An 18,620-nucleotide genomic window follows, 5' to 3' on the forward strand; every position below is an offset into this window, starting at 1 on the left:
GCCGAGCCTCAGTTAGAACTTCGTTGGCTACACCATTGCCATCCATTACCCTCCAAGGGTATTAATCACCGCATTAATGAAGACTTGAACTACTTTCAGGCGTAAACTTAACTGTTTTGCTTACTTGGGACTTGGGAGAAGGAGTAAAAAAAAAAAAAAAAAAGTCTACAAAATTACTTAGTATCCTTAATATATATTATCCAGAAGGCAAAAAACTTTTCACACACACATATATATATATATATATATTGTTGTAATTAGGATTGACTCGGGATGTATAGATTTATAAAATTAAAATTTAACTGACTAGAACCTGAGAAAGTATAACAAAAACCTTTAATAAATCACGACTAGTTTTATATATATATATATATATATATTTTTTTTTTTTTTTGTAACGCAACAGCTCTAAGTACTTAATATACTCTTAAATGTTAAATATTTTAATACAGATTTTCGACAAATTCAAGAATATGCTTTTTCCCTATACTTCTGTGCATCTTAATGAGATATTTCTTCCTCTAGATGCCCCCAAATTTTCGATATGGAAAATATCTCTCCTGATCACTTTGCGTTTGTAATCCAACCTCCAAGCTCTACTTTTCCCTTCGTATTCAAATGGTCGAATGCCGCGGTTTTAATGCAGATAGCAAACACAACCAAAACTAACATATCTTTTCAGTTCATCTTACAAGTGGTCCACTAAGTTAAAACTTTGATTCATTTGGTTAGGAATCCACTGGTCACACTGTTGTCTTCTCATCTACGTTCATACAAACTCCGAACTCTGCCATTACATGAGAATGGTAATCAACAAATTCATCATTCCACCCCTGTTACCAGAAAATGTGTATCGGCTCTATGAGACTGCGTATCTGCAGCTCCTTACTATTGGAACAATGTTGAGCATTGACATCATGATCATGAATTTGTGCCACGCATCGTCCGTAAAATCACTGCAACGAAAATTCTCTAATGCGTTTTCAACTGATGTTTATTCAAACTAGTATGGCGTTTAAGGAACTTCTTTGAAAATGTCTGGATTTTTTTTTTTAATTCTGGAGAGACAAATTGACCGAATATACAATTGAGAGGATCAATGCGTAGAAGCGTAACTAAATTCTCCTCATAAACCAAACCTATTTCTATGAAATCGGTAACATGATCAATACACAGAAAACATTTGTACCTAGTTCTTGCAAATACTCTAATTTGATTGCTGGAAGGATTTTCTTTCTGTGCTTTTAACACTGTTTCAAAATCGTTGATCATTCATTATGTTCGTTGTCGTTTCCATTTTCGATAACGTCATCGTTATCAAAAATTCCAAGAATGACTAAACCAGAAATTATCCAGAAGAATCTTTCCTGATACTAAAAATATCTACCAAGAAAAGTTTATTAGGTTTCTTTTATAAAAATCTATAATTAATTTGTTCAAAAATAAAAATTAAATCATTTGATAGATTTGTTTCATTTCTTAACCAACATGTCAAATTTAAAGGTTTTTTTTTTTAAGTAAAGAGAAGTTAATAATTATTGTCTGGATAATCGAATAGTAAACCATTAGAGAATCTTTTAAAGAATTATTACAAGAATTTTGGGTTCGTTTTCATAAGGATCTTCCAACAAAATCAATAGTCCTTACAGTCATGGGAAAAAAGTAATTATTTACCACAACAGTATAAAGGATTCTCTGATTTAGGAAGAAGCGAAAAAAAAAAAAAAAACTAAATCATTAACACAATCCTGAAATTATTTCAAATGCATTCTGGTTTCACCAGGATAAAATAACTCACTCAGTTCAAAAACACTTGGATTCTTGTCCAAAAAGATGGATGGGTAAAGATCAGAAACAGTACTCGGTCCATTTCACTGATTGGCATATGTTTCTGACCTTTCAACCAATGACTGCACTGTGAAGTATTATGAAACAAGATGTTGGCTAACACCAACAACAAAATCCCCGTGCTTTTCAAAATATCACACTCCACGTGATAAGAGCTTTAAGTCATCGTGTGCTATGATTCATGGATATATGTATCATGTTCATGAGAGTAATAATCAGTGGCGGCTCGTGGCTTGAAATCGTGGGGTTGCTGCAACTTTCGAAATATACATACGCACTGTAAGTACAGTGTATACGTGTTTGGATAAAATATCAAAATTATGGTAAAAATTAAAAAACTTAAACATGAAAAAAATATTGTTTATTATCGATAAAATTATACAGTTTGGTATAATTCAAAATTACTTTAAAATAAAATATATTGTTGTTTTGTTTCATGAAAAATTATTATTTATTATCGATAAAATTATACAGCTTTGTATAATTCAAAATTACTTAAAAATAAAATCCATTCCTTTAATTGTAATTAAAGGAATGGATTTACAATTTTTGGACATTACAATTAAATCCTTTAATTGTAATGCCCAAATATTTAAAGAGACGGAGTAAACACGATAAGCACTACGAACACTCTACTACTGGCGCAAACTGCATATAAGCAACAGTAGAACTGCGCGACGGACAGTGCCGCATTACTCTAATAGCTCTCATCTCACTATGACGTGCATATGATTGCGCACGTAGCAACATGACACTGCGGTAAACACAGTAATACTAGTCCTTATCCCTCCTAAGTACTACAAGATGGATTTTTATTATTTTTTATACAAAATAAGAGAATTGTATAGGATTGTTGATGATAAAATTAAATATCACAAGCAAATATAAATAAATTAAAAAATATATTTATATATCGAAAAAAAAATTAGGGGTGCTTCAGTTCCGCAGTGCCTATGCACGAGCCCCACCTGGTGATAATACACGCTATATCACAGAATAATATATATTTTTTGCCAGTTATAATTTAAAAGAAACAGACTAATGGAATGCAATGTACCAAAAGCTGGAAAAAAAAAAAAAACTTGTGATCACAATTATTTCAAGGTCCATTTGTCCTTTGGAGTAATTTACTTAAGTTACCCGCGGGGGTTAACGTCTGCATGCTGATGTGATTCTATGAAGATAAAATGAAAAGCAACTTGTTATGCTCCTCCAGTGGTGCTTTTCAAGTGCAGAAATATATTAAGAACTTATAGTAAAGATCCCCCACGTCTTGAAACATCCTTTTGATTTGTGTTTTCATTGAATGCAAACGTCTGTTTGCTTCAAGCATGGTGGTAAATCTTTCGATCTTTGTTGCGAGACTGAGTTGATATTGACGATACCTTTTGGTTGGAAAAGTCTAGGTCTAGTAATCTTAAATCAAGTCTAAAAAGGGAAGAACCTTTATAAGAGTTTTCTTAATTAAAGGTAAGTTAATCGCTCTCCTACGATGGAGATGACAGGGTTCTTCCATCCCGGAAAAACCCGTTGTGACTCCAGTCAACGCAGTTCTTTGTTGCAGAAATTATACTTTAATAAAAACCGAAGGAACTTTCTTCTTCTTCTTCTTCTTCTTCTTCTTCTTCTTCTTCTTCTTCTTCTTCTTCTTCTTCTTCTTCTTCTCTCTCTCTTCTATCATCTATGTGGATGATGATGAGGCCGCATGAACTCTTTCCACTTCTGTCTGTCTCTGGAGAGTCCGAACAATTCTGTCCAGTTTGGTGTCGCTTGTTTTTATTTGGTTTTCAGGTACTGTTTTCTTTTTTTCTATCCATCTAATTCTGGGTGGCCCTTTGGATCTTTTTCCTTCCATCGTTGTATTCAGGGCTTTAGATGGTAGTCTTTCTGTTCCCACTCTGGTCACATGGCCAAACCATCGCAGTCTTCTTTCTTGGATTTTGTCTATTATTGTTATTTCTTGTTTTAGTCGTTTCCCACTAATCTGTTGAATATAAAAGATTAAATAAGACATTAAATATGATAATACTGTCAAATTACTTATGAGTTTCCCTGTTTATTTTCAGCTCTCCCTGCTGGCATGTTAATATATCACTTCGGCAACTGCAAAGTGGCTTTTACAGGAAGCGTGATTTTGACAGTTGGACTGACACTGTGTTTATTTGCGCAGAATGTTGTATGGTTGACAGTCTTCTATGGAATTCTATTTGGTAAGCTCGAGGCTTAATCATACTTTTTGTAAGAGCTAATAGCATTATTTTTGCTTTAACTAATTAATTACTGAATTTTACAATTTTATCGGAAACGTTTTAAACTGTATCTGTAAGACGAATAATGAACTTCGTCATCATGCGTATCAAAGATTTAGGCCTAGCATGGCCTGTTCCAGCCTTAGAAGTCATCATCCATAAGTTCTAATATGCATTACTGCGTCTTTTTTCCAGTTGGTTTCAATTACTTTCAATTACTTTGGGAGAAATAAGCAGTTTTTTTTTCTCTTACGGAAAATCGAGTTTTTCACCAATTTAGGATTAATAATACTGTCTAGGATTAGGAACACCAAATGGCAGAAGTTCTCATGTATACTGGATATTGGATATTTGTTCAACAATTGCAAAGCAGACGTCAGTTATTAAAGTTTTTTAAAAAAAAAAAAGAGTTAGGCCTAAGCAGTGCTGTCTACTCCCTTTTGGAGAATAAAAAAGGAGAAGAGAATATAGATTGTTTCTTAATCTTTTTAAATGTTTAAGATTGATTTAAATTGACTTTCACCACTTAAAGATTGATTTATCTGACGTATACAGAAGAGGATTAAGTATGCCAGTGTGCGAAAAACACCAGACTTATCTACAGCAACCAAATAAAATATCGGTAACGTTTTAAACTGTATCTGTAAGACGAATAATGAACTTCATCATCATCATCATCATCATGCGTATCAAGGAGTTAGGCCTAGCATGGCCTGGAACAGGCCATGCTAGGCCTTAGAAGTCATCGTTGAATCGTTTAAGAGAACATCCTGGTTTTCTTTTTCCTAATGGTGTGTGTACTTTAAGGCTTTTTTGGTAATCTTTCTGTTTTCATTCTTTGAACGTGTTCCATCCATTTATGTTTATAATTTTTAATTTTTTCTATTACTAGTTTTTCGTTAAATTCTTTCATACTTTCTTCATTTCTTTTGTGATCGAATAGATTATACTTGGTAGTTTTTCTCATAAACTTCATTTCTGCTGTTATTAATCTTTGTTTGTCTTTTTGTTTTATTGTCCAGATTTCGCTTCCATACATTAAGACTGGTAGGCTAATGTATTGTATACTTTTAGTCTGGTTTGTTTTTGAACTAGGTTTGGTTTAAATATAGAGTTAATTACACCTGTTATTTTTAAATATTTTGCAATTTTTACGTTTATATCTTTTTCATTTTCATACGTGATCATACATCCTAGGTAGTTAAATGAATTCACCTGTTCTAAAATGTTGTTATCTATTGCTATTTTGGTTCTTGCTGGATCTTGTCCTTTAAATGCCACATTTTGATTTTGCTGTTGATATTATCATACCATAATCTTTGGATATCTTATTTAGATCTAAAATAGCTTTCTGAATAATGAACTTTTGAAATGAAATATAATTTCTCCCAGTCAACTCAACCTCGGCAGTATGGTGGTGTGGCCTGTTTCTTTCAAAGGGGTTCTGGGATCTCAGAGAGTGTTCTTGCTGTAGAAGAATATCTATCAACTCGGACGACATACCAACGAGATTCACCAGATGATCAATGAATTTCATCACCCAGTAGAAACTATCGGAGCATTTCTTACTGGAGACTTGAAGTAGCTGATTGCATATTTGGTCCACGGAGCAAGGATTCCGTTTTCTGTCCCGCCACTTTCAAGCATACTGCAGAGCTTCATTAGAAAATAAATTAGTAAAGAGATTATGTAAGCCGATCCCAGATATACACGAGACCAAACCTAATAGCAATGTGTTGACGGGGGCATCCCAATCAGCTGCCGCATAATCCTGCTGCCAGATTGGGCCTGGAGAGAATCAATAGTGGTAAGCGAAGGTATTGTCCCACATTAATACATGGAGACTGGATTCTCTCTGTAGGTGGGACAGGTTTAAGATCCACCCCAGCTCTCTATTTCACTTCCAAAACACCGCCATGATAATAAATTTGAATATATATAATGTCACTGCGATTAAAATTTTAAAAATCTCCCTCAAACATTTCTTCCACGCATCGTCACTACCACTTGCAACAGACATCTATAGCTCATCTCTTTTATTTATTTTTTTAATAATATTTATTAATCCTCTCTACCGCTTCCATAATTCTGAAGTGGAACTATTTAATCTCGTCTCATCCTTGAAGAGTAATTTTCAAATTAATCAAATAGTAAACTCTTGGTGATTTTAATGTTCACAATTCCAAACGGTTCCTAATTCTACTGGCTAAGCCGGAAGAGAAGCTGAGGTGTTTGTTGCAAGCAATGATATAAAGCAAAGCGTTCAATTGCTTATCTGATAACCAGATAATCCTCTCCTATCAACCATTCTATCATGAGCAGTTTTGCCATTCCCGAAGAACTGGTGATGAAAATGTCTGGATTGAATGGGTGATGGGAATGGCAGAACTGGTGAAGAAAATGCCATTGTGATGGGAGACAGTCCTCTCTCATCATCAGTTCTGATCGGAGAGGATTGTCTTATATTCAGGTACGTAATTAAATGCTTTGCTTTATACTGTATCATGGCTTACAACAAATACCTCAGCTTCTCTTCCGGCTTAGCCAGTGAAATTGGGAAAGCGAAATTAGTTTACGGACGGAGGAGGTATATTTGGGGCGATAGATGATCGTGCAAGTTTTTGAAGACAACTACGTTTTTACCTTAAAAATTTAGTTCTTAAACCTCTTTCTTAGCTTTGTAAAAACAGTCAAAGTATAATTTTCGTGCATGAACTCTAAATTTACTTTGCAAGTTTATAAAAAAATTGCATCTTTATAAGGATAGAATAACCTGTTCAGAAAAAACTGGATTTAGCTTACTTTTTCGAGTAAAAATAATTTAAGTGGTCTCATATAGAAGGATTTTCTTTCTTGGAAATTCTCGGATTTTCATCTTGCAAAACAACCATCGGAAAGATCAGATTAACAGACACTCATAAATTTATAGAATTTACGGATATATATGGAACTCATATATAACACATCTCCCTGCGAATGTAAATCGAACCTAATTAAATACTTCTCACGACACGGAAAAACGCAAAATTATCACGATTGAAATATGAGTTAGATATGCTAGGATTCCGGATAATAAAAGTCGAATAAACCAAACATTGATGTATACGTTTTTATAATAATCCCATAAAATAGCTTGTTTAATACTTCATTATAATATTATAATACACAGGCTGAAAAGTTGAAAACGGAGAGAATTTATTAATATTCTTCTTCAACGGTAGTAGCTGTTCTTTGCATTTTTCATGGTAGTGGTGATGATAACTGACTACCTTGAACAAAACTCCACCTGCAGCTGACATTAACTCTGAATACACATCAAAGGAGATGCTGAATGATCTCTCAAAGGAAATATTTATTACGTAATAAATACTATCAAAGACACATCTCGGGAAAACACTGCATTCCTCACAATCCCCCTTCCCATTACACGCTGCACACACACACACACACACACACACACACACACACACACACACACACACACACACACACACACACACACACACACACACACACTTATATATGTACTCCAAGGATTAAATCTGTTATATTTTTTTACCAAAGATTGTTGAATTGTTTAATTTAGCGAACGTGTAGCTCAGTGGGGTGGAGTTTGCATACCACAGCGCTTGACTGCACGAAGGAAGACTTTGTTTCGAATCTAGTCGGCGACTAGAAGAAATTTTTCCAAGCCTTTTTTCGACCGGTTCCCGAGTTCGTCTGTCTCTGGCAGGGGGGACGGATTTTTCGTCCCGTAAACTCAAGAAAATCGACCGTAGAACCCACATTATTTCAGACATTAAATATATTGTGTTAGGGTTAGGGACCACGAGATGGCGGCACTTATTAAGCCGTCTCTCTTCACTGCGTGCTACTTAACCTTGGGCAAGCAATCTCTGATTGGGTACCAGAATGAACTGCCTACTCAGTCTCCAAAAGTTAGATAGGTCTGAAACGGCCTCGCCTACTCCCCTGTAGGGAATAGGCGAGGCCGATTTTTTTTTTTTTTTTTTTTTTTGAACTAAAAATAATAATGACAATTTTTTTGGTCTGCAGGTATTGGTTTTGGCCTTATGATGAACGTGGTTCCGGTAACCATCTGCCAGCATTTCCAAGCTTTTAAATCTACAGTCCTGGGTTTTGTCTTCTGTGGGGCCTCTGTTGGTGGTGCCGTCTTACCGAGTCTTGTTGAGAAATTGATTAACATCTATGGACTGCGGGGTTGTCTTCTGCTGCTTGGTGGCATTGGAATGAATCTCATTGTAGCCAGTTTAGTCATAGGAATGTCTTCTGGCATCGGTTCCTTTGATTATCTGAAAAGATCACAAAGAAAACATCGGGTAAACAAGTTCGAAAGTGAATCGCGGACGTCAGTTAACAGTAAAGAACTTGGAAATTCTGAAAGATACGATGCAGGTCACAAAAAATCAGAGCGAATTGAAAGAAAAGAGCAAACTGTGGTGGAAACAAACTCAGATCTTAGAAGAACTGCGAAATGCCATGATAATAAACCTAAAGTGCGCTCCAAGTCTCTGCTATCTACCACCGAATTAATTCTTAATCTGTTGTTGTCTCGAACGTTTATTTTGGTCGCCTTCTCCCAAGCCACCTACTACTTCACGATGGTTTGTTTCTACACGGTAATCGTCGACTACGGAAGGGACAAGCACATTCCCATTCAACAAGCAACGTTTCTCGCCACAGTGTGTTCCGTCGCCAGCTTTCTGGGAAGAATAAGTCTTGGCTGGGTGACAGACAAGAACTTCCTAAGTAGGAAAAGCTTCGTGCAGCTGACAATGTTGTTCATAGGAATCATTCAGGCTTCCGTTCCTTCCATGTGGGGTTACACTCCTCTCATATCAATAGCAGTTCTTTACGGTATTTGCGAAGGTGGTTTAGCGCCCATTTATCCCCTGGTGTTAGAACAATACGTTGGAAAAGAAACATATGCCTTGGCGATTGGATTATCGTACTTTATTTGCGGATGCTCGTCAGTCCTCGCTCCAGTCTTGATAGGTAAGTTCGTCTTGAAGTTTCTTAACTGATTATTAAAATAACCTCAGCGCGAAAGGCTAAGATATGATGATTGATCAAAAATATCCAGGACAGAATTTTAAATGTTGTAAAGAAATTATTAATGATGTCATTCTGGTAACCATCTTAGGTAGTACATCGATTTTACCGAATGGTATGAAATCATCACCCTGCTCATTGGAGACCTGAAGTGACTTGAAAAAGTTTCATGTTGGGTCTCTCGGAGTTCTAACCATTAGCTCACTCACGGTACTAATACTAAATATACGATAACTTCTTAATGGCATTTGGTTGGTGGATTCCTACTAAAATAACAGGAGACAATTGGCAACATCTGCTGACACTACCTAACAGAAAATAGGTGGAATCTTCACTCGACAGTTGATCCAAACTGCCAGCATATTTCCCCCCCTCCCTCCATTGCATTTTGTAATGGATGATGGAATAAATACGCGCATCAAGTTCGGATGCGAATTAACTTGGTATGACACAAATATCATAAAAGAAAACAACCCCGCCTTGACTTCAGAAGAAGAAATGATTTAAGTCCAGTTAAATATAAAGGCAATGTTGATCGCTTTATTTGTAGCGAAATATCTGATGCATCAGGAATGTTGTCAGAAAACCATAAATTATACTATCTAGAGAACCATTCTTTAAGGCTATTGAGATGCAGTTTGTCGGAAAATCTCATAGATGATCTTTCGACACCACTTGGTTTTTTGCATCACAAAATAAACATCCATAATAAACAGTCCAAAGTGTCCGAGAATTCTTTGTCAAGCACAAAGATCCCTAGTGCATGGTCTTTTGAAAATTTTCCAAAGCTGCAAAGAAGAACCAAGGCAGCTACGAGCTGGCTTAGTTGTCTGTGATAAGGATTCCAAGGAAGAATGGATTTCTGTGTACGATTAGAAGGATATACAGTACAGGATAACTCCAAATAGCCTGTAAGTGTTGTTCTAATTCCCGTATGAAATAATAATCTCGTTATTTTTAATCAGTCATCGAACTTATGATAAGGAATTTTTGTGTCACTAAAAACAGTGTCGAGTTAACATTGTGTTAACTCGACACTGTTTACTAACTGATGATGTGTAGATATCCTCCCCCCCACACACACATACTATTTCTGCATTATCTTTACTTATCACCTCGTTATTACCACATAAGTATTTAATTAGAGACATACAATAAAGTGAACTAATTTAATTATGTGGAAAAATAATATCATCTAAAAAACCCTAATAATTGAGATAAAAAATACTAATATATGAAAGAACCTTTTAGGGGCATTGCTAATCCTAAGTCGTATTTATATTTCATAAATAATCTCCGTAAATAATTATTTATGTTACATATTATAAGCATTGCCATTCAATGATACAATGAGGAAACGACATCTGTGGATTCCTCAACTTGTCCATTCCTCATACCCTGAAATCATAAAACACTATAAATCACCTGAAAAATTTAACAAGTCATTTTTCGTTTCAGGTTACTTCAGAGACACTGTCTTGAGTTACAGTGGATTCTTCTATACACTGTCTATTTTATCAGCGATCGGAGGACTTCTTCTGACTTTGAAACCATGCCTTAAGGAATCCCAATATCTTCAGCAACCAGATACTCGCATGGATCCAGAAAATAAAACTAAAGACGAAGAAAACCAAATTGAAGTTTCAAAATTATAAAACTAGTAGCGATTCAGCGGTGTCATCTGATAAATTTGCGTGAAGAAACTATTGAGTCCAATAGTTTCTGAAGGTTATCTTCTGGTAAGTGATACTTATACTTTGTTTTACGGCTGCAGTACACTTTTCTACCCTATATAATTAACATAAGTTGAAAAAACTTATTCTTTACCCTAGTATGTAGATCAATAAATGTTACGTATTCTTATCTTCAGACGTTGAGTTTTGAAAACTGCGTAATTTTGTATAATCTAATACCGGTTAGTTATATAACTGAAATATTTATTATAAAATAAAATTAAGGCACCCACATTCATAAGGCTAACTGTCGAATTTCTTTACTAGTGTTCAGTGTGATCAGCTTAGATCGCATCATCTTAACGGGAATTTCTGCGCACATTCCATAACATCTGCATAGCAAGTGAATCAATCACACAACTGCTTCTCTCTCTCTCTCTCTCTCTCTCTCTCTCTTCTTTCCTTCTTTCTTTCGTTCTTTTTTTTTTTTTTTCGTTGTTCATCACACGAATGGTACCCCATCACATCAAATAAATAAATGAAAGAGAGAGAAATTAATGGGGTTAAAGTCCGGGAACATAAGAGCCGTGTATAGTAGGTCCACCCAGGGGTGTCAACAGCAAATGCTGGCCTGGAGAAAAGAACTTTCCGGGCCTTCTGAAGTGGAAAAAAAAAGCAGAAAAAACTTACGCCTGGGCCCTTAAAAATCTTGGGCCCAGGAATCTTATACACCCTTCCCCCCCCCCCCTCCTTTTTGTTGGGGCCGGGTCCACCATGATCTTTCCGCCAATCAAATAGCTTCTCGTTCTCATTCTTGACTTCTGCTCCTAGATCATTTTATTCTTAAGGCTTTTTTTTTTAATCTGTAGTCACTGAACGCCAGTCAATGGGTTTACGTCTTGAATAAATAATCTTTCTGCAAAATTCGTATACTAGGCACATATTAGTTTTTAATTTTTACACAAAGTTTAGCGTTTTATCACATGGAAAAATTCGGCTGCACATTCGACGTTTAAGTAGGATGCATGCTAATTCATATCACAGATAACATTCGAGTCATGTATTGTCATTCTTCTTGTTAGCAATGAGAATCGAGGTTTTCTGAATGAACTCCATATTAAAAAAAAAAAAAAATCGAAATATCTGAAAATAAGTCCTACATACTTTAACGAAAGATCCACTAACTCTTCAATTAGCTAAAATTATAAGATCTCTAGACGTTAAACATAAGCGAAGTTTATAATCTTTCTTCTGCAGTTAGTATTATGGCACTAAAGGATATGCAGGACTTTTTTCTTTTCCTCCTCATCATGTTAGAATGAGAAAATAATAGAATTTAAATTTAATTATTTAATTTTTTAATTATAATTTAAGAATATAATTTAGATAGTATTAGTAATTATTCAATCGAGAAAAAAATGTAATTGGTACATAGAGGTGCACGGCAACAATATAAGCACTGATGGCCAAAGTTGCATTTATCCAGTATCGCTGTTACCTTGGAAACCAGTAATTGGAATAAGTATCTTTGTTGTAATAACTGTTTCGAGTGCAAAAACCGTTTATAAATAACCTTGATTGCTTAAGAAAAGGAATCCATTCAAGAATGCTTGTATATTTTGTATAGCTAATGTAAACTGGTAAAATATGTCTTGAGTTATGTTACGAATGTTTATAAATATATTTCGAATAATTATTTATATCACTGTTGGTGTACATTTTTAATTCTGCATGTAATCATTCCCATAATAAATACTTTTTTTTTTTTCATTAATAAAGCGTCAGAATCAGGACTTTTTCTGAATTGATAAAAATTATCTGTCTTTGTTTACTTATTTACTTTGTTTACGTCACTGTTACTAAATCAAATATTTCTCCTTTATCATTCGAAGTATTGATAGTGTACTAGTACGTTTTATTTCTTGAAAAGATAACAAATTATTCTCTTCCTTCTAACGCTATTATATTACCGTATCAAACAGCAGATATTGTTCGATGAGTGTTCGGATGTCAGTTGAAGGACTTTCACACGAGATGTGTCATCTAAATGATATAATAAGCTAACGTTATGACTACGAATTGCATGTTGGTACCCACCGCAATCAATGTCTGAGATTGCGTAGAAGCAGACTGCTCAGGAAAGAGTTGATATCGTTATAAAAACCTCGTCCGATAACGGCAAGTAAAACAGAAAAACAGGAATGCAATAAGAATCGATAAAATGTAAGGTCATCCGCACGACATTCATTTGCCGGCTCTGCCCTCCCATTTGATATTAGTGGGGGGGGGGGTGATAAGTTCGGGGTGTATGATAAGGCCATACTGACATACGTACGATGGAATGCAGTTATCGGGTGGATATCGATATAACATTACAGCGGCGATGGTGGAAATTCCCTACTACGCTGGCTTTTCTCCTTTTATAAGATGCGTTATTGGAAAAACGGCACATCCATTAGTTGGACAAATCTCAGTTGGTTTTTCAAGATTTTTGTCATCAGTATGCGACGAACTATTTTAAGAGACTTTGTTAGCAAGCTATATTAATCGGTCTCAGACGGAAGTGGGGAGTTTCTCTTGACTGTTTCAAGAATACAGCTAGTGGTCATGGAATTGGAAATTCCATGACCACTAGAAATTCCGTTTTCCAAAGATCTCGTGCTTTAAACAGTGTACGATTCTCAGTAGTAATGGTGGAAATCAGAACAGCTGAGATAGATTAAATGATACTCAAAATACTGAAAAAGTGAAAATTGTTCCCAGATGCTCGAACGGCGACGGGGCGAAAAAAAAATCATTTTATGGACAGCTGTCTCTACCTTCCAGTCATCACTAATTGTGGCTGGAGGCTCTCAATGAATCATGGCTTTCAGGGAAGAGATTACGGCTGACAAAGTGCTGTCATCTTTTGGCTGTAAAATCTAATTATTCCTGAGGAAATAAACACCTGACTTTTTTTTGGGGGGGGGGGGGGAGGTCCTAGTTGCCTGGCTAAAGATCGAAGAAAGACCTAAAAAGAATTTCTACTAGGTTTTCATAGGTTTAGAAGCAAACATATAATAGTCTTTTTTCGGCCAGTCCAGCGCTATGGAAGAAAAAACCATTTCCACAGGGGCATACAGAAACCCTCGACAAAAATTATTTCTATATATATAGATAACTATATACTGTATAACAGTCCAATAGTAGTGCAAAAAATTATCACCTAATTTTAAATTTCATTATAATAAACATACATATTATAATAATAAAATAATAATGAAAATTATTTATTTTTATTATAATAAAAATATTAATATTTTCAGTAACTTCCAGCACAATGAAAACGATAGCGAAATTTCAAATTAAATATATAAAAACTAAAAAGCATTACAAATTTTATTTTATTCTGCAAACGGAGTAGGCGGTTCCATCTCTCGATACGTTTGAAAATGTGTCAATTAGAAAATGTAATTATCATAAAGTTATGTTACTGTATACAGATAGCGAGCAGTCTTATTTGTTATTTTGCATGTGTTATTGTGTTAACTTGATTAGCTCCTTATTGTTTACAAGAGAGGCAACGCAGAGGCAAGTTTCATACACCACGAGAATTTTTATTATTTTCAGCATTTACTCGTTGTAATGCCTTTTTCTTTTGATTTTTATTATGCAGTTGATGCTATAAAATAGCTTGAAAATGTTTTCATACTGCTTTATAGTATGAGACATATGATGTTCTTCGTGCTAAATTACTTGTACTTGGAATTTCAGTAGTCATGTGCTGTTGATGTGATTGGTTTATCAACAACATCACTATCGCAATAGCAATTCGCGAACACATTTGTATACTTGTATACTACTGCCATCTAGTGGATTACTTTAATATTACACCGATATTTTCCTAATTCGCCATACATTTCACGTGGCTAGTAACTTGCGCAGCAGGAAAGTCATATTCAAAAATAGTATTTCAAGCTTAAAATATTTGAAACTATCCACAGTCATGTTAAGTGCATTTTGCATATTGCATCTATTATTCCTATTATCTATTTGTCCTGATTTAATTCTTAATTGGGGTTTTAAAGCAATTAAGGACGAGTATTTTATATGGAGATGGGTGTCAAAATTTTAGCGGTAAAACTAGCCAAAACAATATTACGCATTATTGTATGTATTGATACAATAACCCACCTTATCGCCCATTAATATTATTATCAGTGCCGATAGAGCGTGTAATGTGAATAGTGGGCAATATGCATAGTGGGTTAGGTAATAATAATGCCTACAGCACCTAAACAAACTAGAAAAACGAACACGGACAATCTTTAAAAAAATATGCTGTTTTATATCAAAAATTGCGCTAAATGGTGGCGCAGTTTTTGATATAAAATTTGTCACTACAAATAGCCCTAGTGAAGTCAACACAAGAGATGGTGAGGCAAATTTTAATGAAGATCCGAATTACCAAATTTCATTAAATTCCAGCCAAAGTAGTTCGTAATTATTTTTTTAAAAAAAAATACCCGTTCCATTTTTTTTCCAATAAAAATTATGCCATTCAAAACTAAAATTCAACCTCATGGATTCATTGTAGTGTAAATCTTAAATAGCAGATTTAATTAAACAGTATTCAGTGAGAGCAAAGTTTCTGTAATTGCCTCCGTAGGCAACTGGATGAACAACGGAACGTTGCGCCCTTCGAAAAGATCTTAAATTCGATTCTCGTCGTGAGTTTTTTTTTTTTTTTTTTCAACTGAAGGTGAGTTAGCCAATTTCATGCGGCGGTAATGGGGGTTTTCTTCCTACTTATTAAAGATTCAAGAACAGGCGGCATTTTTAGTGAAATATTTCATTCAATATGATAATTCAGAAATTCAACACATAATTTAAAAAAAATTAAACCTTCTTACCCTCTTCATCATAATCTCTCCTCTCACTTAATCCTAAGTATGTAGAGATTATACAGGGTGGCCATAAAATAACTTTTCCTCTTTGGAGCCATCTGTAGCTAAAACCAATAAACGGAATGAGACCAAATTTTTTGAAGGCATGGGGAGATCATTTCCGCGAGAAAAAGATCTAGTACCAAAAGTCGCCGATAGGGGAAATTTTAGCGATGGCGGAGCCGAAAACAAGTGGATAATTACATTAAAGGCAGATAAAATGGAATAATAACATTTTGACGATGTAAGCGACAGCCGAGTCACTCATTTCAGCTGACTATGTGACGAGTTACAATGATAATAAGAATAATAATAATTAAACTAAAACAACAACTTGCGAGAGACACAGCAATTAATGTAGTGATTGAACCAGGAAATAATGTTTTATTCATCAGAACCTGGGTCTCCTGGACCACATACAGGATTTTCAATGTGTTGACCTTTCTTGTGTACAGCAAATTGCATCCGGTGTGCGATATGCTCTACAGCTGAGCGTAAGGAGTCTGATTGGATGTTCATAACAGCCCGTTTTATGTTCTCTTTCGAGACATGCAAGTTTGGAACGCCACCAACATACACAACGGATTTCAAATACCCCCCCCCCCATAGCCAAAAGTCACATGGAGTGATGTCCGGGGATCGAGGCGGCCATGCCGTCGGAAAGAACTGACTGATGACCCTCTCATTACTGAAATGCTGGCGTAAAAAGCGCTGTACTGAACGTTCAATGTGTGGCTGTGCTCCATCCTGCATAAAAATTATGGAGTCCAAACATTGCCTTTGCTGCAACGCAGGAATAACAAAATTTTTCAGCATTCATCGATAAATCGCTCCAGTAATGGAGCAGGTTACAGGACCAGTAGGGGAAATACGCTCAAAAAAGTATGGTCCTATTTTGAAATCGGCTGTGAAGCCACACCACACGATTACTTTTGAAGAATGCAGTGGTACTTGCTGGATCGCTTGGGGATGTTCAGATGCCCAAATTCTGCAGTTGTGAGAGTTGACCAACCCATTCAGATAAAAATGAGCCTCAATCACCCAACAATGTTCTCCAAGGCCAGTCATTGTCGACCTCCATTCGGGTAAGAAACGTTAGCGCGAAGGTCATGCGCTTAACATAATCTGCGGTAGTTTATGCGTGCACACGACTGAACTTATACGGATAGAAGTGAAGCATTTTCCGTAAGATTTTCCAGACTGTACCATAAGCATATCAAGTTTGCGAGCTATGGCACGAGAGCTTGGACCAGTACTGGTCCCTGTGTCGTCGAACACCGCAGTAGCAACATCTGTTACTGTCTCTTCTTGCACTGCTTTCCGTCCTCTGCCAGGTCTGACTCCTAGTGATCCAGTTTCTTCAAACTTCCTAATCATAGCTCTCAGTGCTACAGCTGATATAGGACCTGTACGCAGGTTGTGAAGCCTTCTAAATTACAGAAGGGCCGCTACGGCATTGCACTGTTTAAGGTAAAACAACTTAACAAGTACAGCACGCTGAGACAAGATAGGACACATATTGAGCACAATTCGTCAGTCATTCGAATATCCCTTTTTAAGTGTAATTGGTGGCGCTGCTGTCACCTACGCACAGTAAAATTTGCATAATCCTTTTTACCTGCGTTTACTGCAAATATCTGACTGCTTTCGGCTCCGCCAGCGCCAAAATTTTCCCTATCGGCGACTTTTGGTACTAAATCTTTTTTTCCGCGGAAATCATCTCCCCATGCCTACGGAAGTCTCAATGTAAAATGTGGTCTCATTTCGTGTATTAGTTTTAGCTATAGATACTTCCAAAGAGGGAAAGTTAATTTATGGCTACCCTATACTTTCGTTAAGTGGTCGCAGTAGAGATAACTAGTTACCTTATTGCGAAGTCGGACAGCATCTGAAAGTAGATACAACGATTGCCATAATGCAACAGAAGCTTGTTGTGAGTGGCCCAAAAATTGTAGATATACTACCGGTGAACCAATGAAAGGTAAGTGGGATAATAATTTCATTAATATAATTGAAAAATTACACTTTAAATGTGTAAAATTAAAAATATAATTCCTAAAACTGAAAATACCTGATATTTCTTTTCCGTTTTTAATATGAAAAAGCGTAGCATCATACGATTCAAGAAGGAACTTTAAATAATAATAATAATAAATTAGAAAAAAATATATAATTATGGCATTTAAAGTTGGAAGCAAAAGTCAACGCGCAAGTTATCCTTCTTTAAACCTCAATTTCACCACTCAATTAGTAATTGAGTGGTGAAATAACCTCTTAAACCTTTCGTAAAGATTCGAAGGTGTAGATTTCATCCAAATCCGTTCATGCTCGTACGGACCGACTGACAGACAGATAAAATGCTTAATTAAATTTTTAAATGTAGAAGATTAATCTGATATCTAAGAAGTGTGTGTGTGCATTGGTTCTTCCAGTCGAAATACGCATCTTCATGTACGCGCTTGTTAGCCGTACATCGCAGGCGGACGTCGAGGTCGAGGCGGAGGTTGGAATAAGTGGACAATGACGAAACAGAGACATTGCATCACGAACACTTGACACGTGATTCAGATCTATTTGACACGCTGAGATGGTCCGAGATGTGTTTTAATGAGGACACTACGCCAGGGTTGCTGACAGGCACGCACGGGCGCGGGTGGAAAGTGTCGTTAGGCGAACCTATCGAGGATTACCGATATTCGCAACAAAGCCTCCCGAAGCGTTGACACGTGATCTATACCACTGATGAGGCTCATCACAGGAGAAATGCGTCGGCAAATTCTCGTGTGACTTAAACCCAGAGCTGTCGTTATAGGAAAGCATATAATAACACTGGAAACATCCGTTTGATGCAA

General features: G+C 35.9%; 1 protein-coding gene across 2 annotated transcripts in view; it reads left to right on the forward strand.

Moving 5' to 3' along the window:
• Positions 1–18,620, forward strand: part of LOC150110012 (monocarboxylate transporter 9-like) — a 126,827-nt gene that overhangs the window by 4,636 nt on the left and 103,571 nt on the right. Inside the window, exons 2-4 of one of the 2 annotated variants that reach the window (XM_090390596.1) lie at positions 3,915–4,058; positions 8,154–9,113; positions 10,629–12,137. In XM_090390596.1, the coding sequence (XP_090246722.1) occupies positions 3,915–4,058; positions 8,154–9,113; positions 10,629–10,825 (1,301 nt within the window). In that variant the 3' untranslated portion in view covers positions 10,826–12,137. Of the gene's footprint in view, positions 1–3,914; positions 4,059–8,153; positions 9,114–10,628; positions 12,138–18,620 lie in introns of those variants that run through there. The other variant, XM_090390604.1, reaches the window with a different exon arrangement.

Source organism: Typopeltis vanoorti, chromosome 1, assembly GCF_054136105.1.
Source record: "Typopeltis vanoorti isolate ZY-2024b chromosome 1, IOZ_Tvanoo_1.0, whole genome shotgun sequence".
Lineage (NCBI taxonomy): Eukaryota > Metazoa > Arthropoda > Arachnida > Uropygi > Thelyphonidae > Typopeltis > Typopeltis vanoorti.